Source organism: Pygocentrus nattereri, chromosome 6 (assembly GCF_015220715.1).
Source record: "Pygocentrus nattereri isolate fPygNat1 chromosome 6, fPygNat1.pri, whole genome shotgun sequence".
NCBI lineage: Eukaryota > Metazoa > Chordata > Actinopteri > Characiformes > Serrasalmidae > Pygocentrus > Pygocentrus nattereri.
Genome location: NC_051216.1, coordinates 28,466,825 through 28,475,034, shown reverse-complemented (window position 1 = coordinate 28,475,034; position 8,210 = coordinate 28,466,825). Strand labels below are relative to the sequence as shown.

The window sequence follows — 8,210 nt, the reverse complement described above, 5'->3', positions numbered from 1 at the left end:
CTAGAAATCAAACTATTCTGAATGGTTTTGTTTATTTCCCATCAAAAACACTGACTTTGTATGAATCTTAATTATTGAATTATGTAGAAATTTTACAAAATTCTATTTTAAAGTTGTTCCTTAGGTCTTTGCATCCACATGATATCCTGTTTTTTCTGTTTATTTTCAAGCAGTAATACAATGTACTCACGAGAGTAGGAAAGAAAAGGGATACACCACGAAATTGAATTGCTCTACATACAACTTTAATGTTCAAGCATGTTGAATCATTAACATTTATCCTATTACATTACCCAGGCCCTAATAAATTAGTCTCTTTCCTTTCTAATTGTGCTGATGTAGGAGGATTCCTTTCAGACATCCTTGCAGTCTGCATGTAAGTGAATATTAGCAAAACAAACTGATGAGCAGGACAAAGATGAGCATAATTAATACCAGGAGAACACATTCACTCTAATCTATAAACGTGAATTATGCTATATTGGGTACTTCTGTGTAATCCAAAGCACCTTGTACGGACAGGTCAACACACTAGACATACCAACAGGTCTTTCTCTAAATAATTTATTATTAAGACAGACACGTTCAAGTATTGGAGGTTTAAGTTGGCAAAACTTGCAGATACATTTGCTTGCTGCACTTGAGATCAAGATTTTAATCAAGTAATGCACTGATGCGCCTTAAGACCACGTGTGATATGTGGCTCAGTTATTTGAGGCTGAAACAATCAGCCTCAAACCAAAAGAACAGGACACAGATTGTCAAATGAAAATAACTCCTCAATAGTCTAATGCATACCTTCCTGAGCATGCTCAGTGGAAACAACTGTGTTTTAAGAGAGCCCTATATAACTAGGATCTACACAGTAGCATTTAGCAAAATAAATAATGAATTTTCCAAACATATAGAAATCTCACAGCTTTTCTCCTGTCATCCACACCGTATACGAGGTTGACAGAAACAATTGCTGTTTGAAAACCTGGAGAAAAGAACACGTTTAACACATTTAGTGAAAGCTGATGGTGATTAAAATTCCAATATCACAGAGTTTGCGACAGTGATTCCTGGTAACACCGTCCTCTTCTATCCTTCAGCTTCGTGTTTATAGACTCGATGTGCTCAGTCATCGTCACTCTCGCTGCCAGATTCACTCAGCTGAAGATCACTTTCTGCATCAGAATACAGAAGAGCAGCATGTTAAAGTGCTAAAGGTTAAAGGCACCATATTACGGTAAAAATTTCCCTCGCTTTACTGAAATTAAGGTGTTTGACATAATATGTAAACAATGCTAAGTTTTCAAAATCTGCTATTCATTAAGTAGTACATACAGTACACCAACAGCAAACTATACTGCAGAAACACCTGAATTCATTGTTTCTGTGATGTCACGAGAACCAACTCATTTACATATATTCACCTACTCGTGCTACATCACTTCAGCCCTGCCCATTTATATTCCTATAGTTCTGAAAAGTGCTTTCTGAAAGACAAGTTAACATTTTGACAAGTTAACAGAGACAAGTTAACATTTTGGCTGTTTACCAAAACATATTCAAGACACAGCTGTATAATCAACATGGGCTTAAAGTGCAGACTCCCAGCTTTAATTTAAGGGTATTCACATCCTAATTGGAGGAAGGGTTTAGGAATTACAGCTCTTTAATATGTAGCTGTTTCTTTTTCAAGGGACCAAAGGAAATTGGACAATTATCTCAAAAGCTATTTCATGGGCTATTCCCTCATTAATCCATCATCAGTTAAGGAGGTAAAAGGTGGCATTTGCATTTGGAAGCTGTTGCTGTGAACCCACAACATGTGGTCAAAGGAGCTCTCAATGGAAGTAAAACACATCATCAGTAGGTTGAAAAAAAAGAAGAAATCCATCAGAGAAAGCAGAAATGTTAGGAATGGCCAAATCAACAGTTTGGTACATTCTGAGGAGGAGGGGAAAGTGCACTTGTGAGCTCAGGAACTCAAAAAGGTCTGGACGTCTATGGAAGACAACAGTGGTGGAAGCAGAATACAGAAGCATTAATTCTAAAGTGTACAGGGATATACTTTCTGCTCAGATTCAATCAAATGCAGCAAGGTTGATTGGACATCACTTCACAGTACAGACACAAAACATATTGTGAAAAATCAACCCAGGAGTTTTTTTTAAGGCAAAGAAGTTGAATATTCTGCAATGGCTGAGTCAATCACCAGATCTCAGCCTGATTGAGCAGATTGCTTAAATCACAACTTAAGGCAGAAAGACCCACAAACAAGCAACAATTGACAGCTGCAGTAAAGGCCTGGCAAAGCATCACAAAGGAGGAAACTCAGCATTTGGTGATGTCCATGGATTCCAGACTTAAGGCAGTCATTACCGGTGTTCTGTCGAACTGTGCTACTCATCGAGCTGTCCTACTTTGATTTACTGCGCATGCGTACATCGCTTTCTAAGCTAATTTGTAGGAAGGCTCATCAATTCTTGCTACCTTGGTTAGAAAGTGTGTAATTAATGGTGAGTGTTTATTGCTTTTAATTAATTTAATACTTTACAATATTACTACTGTATATTTACTGTAAACGCAAAAGTAATTAGCATTTTAGACATTTGTTAACGCCGCAGAAATGTTAGAAAAGTATGGCACTGTTTTACTGTTGAAATCGTTAGGGTTAGCGCGTACGGTGACAGAAAGCGTAATAAAATCGATATGTGCTACCCCTAATATAATACAGGTAGGAGGATCTGACACTATTTTTAGCCTATCGATATGTGCTACCCCTAATATCACAAAATAGTTGCGGTATTATTTTTCGACACGGTAGCACATATCGATAGATACAATCTATAAATATACGCTACGGTAGGACGTCTCGACGAAGTAGGACAAATCGATAGAACACCGGCAAAGGACTCTCAACAAAGCATTAAAAATTAACAATTTTATTTATGGCAAAGTTCATTTGTGCAATTACTTTTGAGCCCCTGAAATGAGGAGGCTTTGTAGAAAAATGGTTGCAATTGCTAAATGTTTCATAGGATATTTTTGTTCAACCCCTTGAGTTAAACCTGAAAGTCTACTACTGTGGCCCAAAACTGCAACTCAGTTGTTTCATTTCAAATCCAATGTGGTGGCACGCAGAGCCCAAATCATGAAGATTGTCACTGTCCAAATATTTCTGGGCCTACCTGTAAGTGCAGCATGTAAGTTCTAAGGGATTAACAAAGGCTGAAAAAGTCATGTAAAAATTAATTATGACCATACATTCACGCAGGAGGTGAATACACAACAATAAAGCCGACTTAATGCAAGTCGACTTATCACAGTCATTTTCAATCATGACTAATGAAGACGAAACCAGCTATATGCAACTGTGGGCGTGAGTGGGACAAAACGATGCAGGTTTTCTGCAGGAGTGAGTGGAAATCTTGTGGAAGCAGGACGCATACATATATTAAAAAAATACACATAAATACTAGAAAAATGTAGGCTATGGGCCCTTTAAGCAAAATGTTACACAACTGACCTACAGATCATTAAAAAAAAAAAAAAAAAAAAAAAAAAAAAAAAAAAAACTTACTGAGCGTGTTCATGAGGTGTCCACCCTCCTCCTCCACGTGCTCCTGAGACGTGAGGATGGGCATGCTGCGGGTGGGGGCAGGCTTAGTTTGGGGGTCGCCTAATGAAGGCCGAGTTTCATCCTCAGAGTCGCTACTGCTCGAGCTGTCTTCGCTGCTGGATGATGAGGAACTGTGAGAGTCTGAAGAACTGTCACCACTGCTCATCTGATCCATTACTCGTGCCTCAGCCATCAGCTCTACAAAACATACATAAACATGTCAGAACACGCTACTGGAAAGGTGTTCCAAGCACAAGCTGGTGCCTGCTGCTTTTCAAATGGTGCTATTATATGGAGTCAGACAGTTTTCATATGAGGTGCAATATACAAAACTGTGATTAGTGCATAAACCCACAAAAACGTAAATTGACCTACAAGAAAATGTAAAATATGAGCCCTTTAAATACCACAGAGAAGCTGCAGAACAAGAAGAGAATCAAAGAGAATCACACTCATTTGATTTTATATATCTTACCCCTCTCAATGTCATCCATTGGGGAAGCTGGAGACATCTTCTCTTTCAGAGGGGAACTCTTGGAGTTGGCTGGAGCCTTCCCTCCACTGCCACTCTTCATTTGCTGACTGAGCCTGTTAGTCTGCTGCTCCAGACGTGACTGGATCTTACTGCTGCCCTCCGCCCTTTGTGTAGCCAAAGGGACAGACAGAAACATCCATTTAGGCTTCAGAACTTTTGCTGAGAGACATAACATTTCATTACTGCTGGAAAAGATGTCACTGTGAGGAACACAAACCTTGTCTTTTTGACTGCAATATTGCTACTAAGCTTCTCCAGACGGTACTCTCCTGTGTCATGGTTTACAATAAGAATGCATTCCTTCATATAAGGCCTTTTGGATCCTTTGAACACTGTAACTGGAGCTGTGGATCCCTGTGACATTTAAAGGGGGGACAAAGAAAGTGTTAAAATTAGCGCAGTAATATTAACACAAGATCACTCTATATTCTCCTGAATTACAGAATCACACATGAGGGGTGCAGCTGGCCTACCTCCAAGTTAGGCAATGTTATAGTAACTTGTTCTCCCTTTCCCACCTCTAGCTCTCCCTCACATGTCGTGTCTATAGAGGCAGGTTTGAAGTCATCTGCGCACACATATGCACACAGTCAAATTTAGACAGGTTTGTTAGTTACATGAGAACATTAGTAATCACAGCATACGGCAAGTCATTTTAGCTTTTAATCCCCCCCCCCCCCCCCCTTTACACGAGAGTCTTTACATTTAACAGTTCAAGTTTCATTCACAAGAAATCAATTAAAACATGGAAATAATCAGAATTTCAACATGTCAAAATTAAATTTGTACTTGTGGAACTTTAATTTATACCAGTTCAGTTTTACTGTAATTCATACCAGTAAACTGAGCCCCTCTGTCAAATGCACTGGGGAAAACCATGCAACGTCATTTAAGAAAACAAACTTGTCCCAATGTCAAAATCAAATTTTTGTATTCCATGTGTAATAATCTGAAATTATAGGCTACTAAATGGCAGCTTGACGCTAGTAAAATCCATTGGGCTCAGACTGAAATTCTAGTACACAGCACATGTTAAACTCCTGTTCATGTTTTCTCTTTCCTCGCGTTTTTGTGAGTTCGCTCTTGCAAAGTAATCTGTCAAGAAGGTTTTTCCCAAAAACACAATTGTGTTCTTGGAGTTCCCTGTATTCAGAAACACCTTATATGCTTAGAAACGGCTTATATGCACCCACCAACAAAGTTAGATCCTGTTTTCGTTCAACTGCGGGGCTGGCGACTTATTTTAACAGGCTAAACAAGCCGATCATTAAGATCACATACTTCATTTAAGGTACTTATGATGTTCTTTACTGTGAAGGGTAGTATGACTAAAAACATCACTTGCATGGCTTACACGCCTCAAATAGCCATTTTATTCACATCGACCTTAAGTAGCATCAACCCCAGTGTGACTATCAGAGGGCTCAGTACTCCCTAAAGGTGTTATGCAAGTTTTGAAATTCTAGCTTCTACAGCAAAATAGCGCACTATGGATGTGGCGGAATCCCAAATGACTATTTTCAGTTTTATTATACACTGTTAAATTCCTATGTAGTGCACTGTGTAGGGAGCAGGGTGCCATTTGCGATGAAGTCCCAGTGTAGGAAGAGGGGCACTGTTAGATTGGTACTACATTAAGACTTGTGGTGGTAATTTGGTGACCAAAACATACTTATAAAGCGAGTTTTTCTGGATTAACGAGTGCCATGTTATAATACGTTCATTATTATACAACAAAAAGTTAATGAAATGTCCGCAATATACACTAACCAGCCACTTTATTAGGTACACCTTGCTCGTAAAAGGTTGGACCCCCTTTTGCCTTCAGAACTGCCTTAATTCTTTGTGGCACACTTTCAACAAGGTGTTGGAAAATTCCTCAGAGATTTTGGTTGGTTATTTGAGTGACTGTTGCCTTTCTATCATCTCAAACCAGTCTGCCCATTCTCCTCTGACCTCTCATATCAACAAGGCATTTTCATCCACACAACTGCCGCTCACTGGATATTTTCTCTTTTTCGGATCATTCTCTGTAAACCCTAGAGATGGTTGTGTGTGAAAATCCCACTAGATCGCGAGTGGCTTATTGCTCTGATTTGCTGTTATATTTCAATTCGTCCGCTTATTTTTTTACTAAGTTAGTTCGAACAACATTTTAGTTACTTGTTTAAAGTGAACATCTATATTAAAAGTGTAGACTTAAAGATAAAACGCCTTTCGTGTTTATCAGCAGTTTACCGCTACACCGGCAGAGGGCACTTCAACGTGAAGTGGATCTAAATGCCCTCGAGTCTCTGAAGTGAACAACTCATCTTCTACCAACAGCTTCTAGCTTTGGACCCATGTAGTTAGGAAGAAAACAGATTTCTTTAAAACCCCGAAACCGTCGTAACTATAACGAAAAGTAACAGTAATAATTATTACTAGTCCACACAAGTAGACGCTCAAATTAAATTTCTTATATTCGACGTTAGGTAGACAAGCCGGTGGCCAGCGGGTAACCCAACCTAGTTAACTCAACGCTAGGCTACTCATGACAACCGTTAGCTGCCTTTTAACTGCCTGAACTGCCTTTCGCTTCATGAAAACTACACGGATAACTTTTCGTAATGAGTAGGAAAACAACTAACAGTGGCTGACTTGACGGATGTAGTCACTAAAGATGACTGTATCCGACAGACATTTACTTATCTTCATAAAAAATGCCGAAATAAGAAGATACACTTACATCGTACCGTATGGAAGGCACTTTTTGGCTGCTTCTCAAAAGTTTCGCCTAATTTAAGGACATGTTCTTGATTGTCAAAGTTTGAGTAAGCTGTTCCATTCATTATAAAGACAATTCTCTACCATATGTTGTTCAGCAGTTTCTAGGTTTCCACGTCTTTCTACACCATCTACGGTAGGACTAACGTTAGCCACCTCAGGCAGAGACCCAAACGGGGTTTTCAGCCTGTCGCTGTTTGCCAAAATAAAAGTCCTCAGCAAACCGCTTCGGGCATGGCGAGCAAGAACAGACTACATAAAACGACAAATATAACCGCCCGAAAAACACGTGATTATTTTACAGTTAAAAAGTATCTAAAGTATAAGTACAGTGAGTTGTTAGAGATACTGTCATCATGACCTTTCTATTAATAATTAAGACTATACTAACACGGTATTGTAGTTTTGATACTTTTACAACCAAGCATGTGTAATTTAATTCTAACAAAAATATTAATTCTTCGCTGAAGGTCAAAATTTTGTACTTATATCTAACAAAGAAAGCCCGACAGTGTAAAGGAAAGGCGTTTGGCTTTAAAATGTATGATGTATAATCCTGTGCTTGGACTGTCACTCTAGCGTTAGATAATGAATTAGATAATATGCTGAATAAGCGGCCTCATATCAAAGCCTTTTAAGATAGATTTTTACATACATTCCTTCTTGAAAAGAAACTGCCAAAATCCTTCCAACTAGGTTAAAAACAGAATGTTGTTCTGCTAAAATGGTCCTGTTTATACCTGTAGGATAGGCAGACCTATGGGCTAAATTACACTGGGGAACTTGTGTCTGTAAGACCCTTGAGTTTCATGTAGTTTTATTTTTTTGGTTTAAAATGCCCATATGCTCCCAGAGGTCTAGGGACTTTCCACAGCATTTGTTACATATTTCATACAGTTCTGCCCACTTGCTGATCTTCAAATAATTGTTTACCTGAGATACGTTCCCTCTATGAAATATCATCACAGGAATTATGACTGGTGAACATATCCTATAGTTTCATCAAAAATAGCTTCTCCTCAGCCACAGTCACAAGCAAGGGAATCTATATTTATTATAGCTTCCTGTAACAAGTGTAAGGATATTAATAAAATAAAGAATACATAAGGATGTCACATGTCACTCAAATTATATACATACCTAATCAACTGTTGTTTCTTGATTTTTAAGGGGACACAAAAACTTCAAAATGAACAAATAAACAAAAGATTAAAAAGGGAATGTCACTCTGTATGACATCAGCAGACATCTGAGTCCAAAGTCAGTTTCAGGTTTTTCCTTTTAAGTAGTTGATATACA

General features: G+C 38.5%; 1 protein-coding gene across 1 annotated transcript; it reads right to left on the bottom strand.

Moving 5' to 3' along the window:
• Positions 1–223: 223 nt before the first annotated feature.
• On the bottom strand, positions 224–7,109 carry eaf2 (ELL associated factor 2). Its single transcript, XM_017704700.2, has 6 exons — positions 6,874–7,109; positions 4,619–4,713; positions 4,363–4,499; positions 4,086–4,249; positions 3,572–3,808; positions 224–1,169 (listed from the first exon to the last, which is right to left on the bottom strand). Exons 1-6 carry the CDS (start codon positions 6,974–6,976, stop codon positions 1,120–1,122), a joined length of 786 nt encoding a protein of 261 aa, XP_017560189.1. The 5' UTR covers positions 6,977–7,109; the 3' UTR covers positions 224–1,119.
• Between the last annotated feature and the right edge of the window lie 1,101 nt (positions 7,110–8,210).

What these genes read in the sequence shown, in the direction of transcription:
- eaf2 (XM_017704700.2), bottom strand. Translation starts at nt 6,976, where the DNA reads ATGAATGGAACAGCTTACTCAAACTTTGACAATCAAGAACATGTCCTT. An exon ending in TAACATTGCCTAACTTGGAG is followed by an intron (nt 4,500 to 4,618) that starts GTAGGCCAGCTG and finishes TAAATGTCACAG; the next exon opens with GGATCCACAGCTCCAGTTAC. An exon ending in ATTGCAGTCAAAAAGACAAG is followed by an intron (nt 4,250 to 4,362) that starts GTTTGTGTTCCT and finishes GGCTACACAAAG; the next exon opens with GGCGGAGGGCAGCAGTAAGA.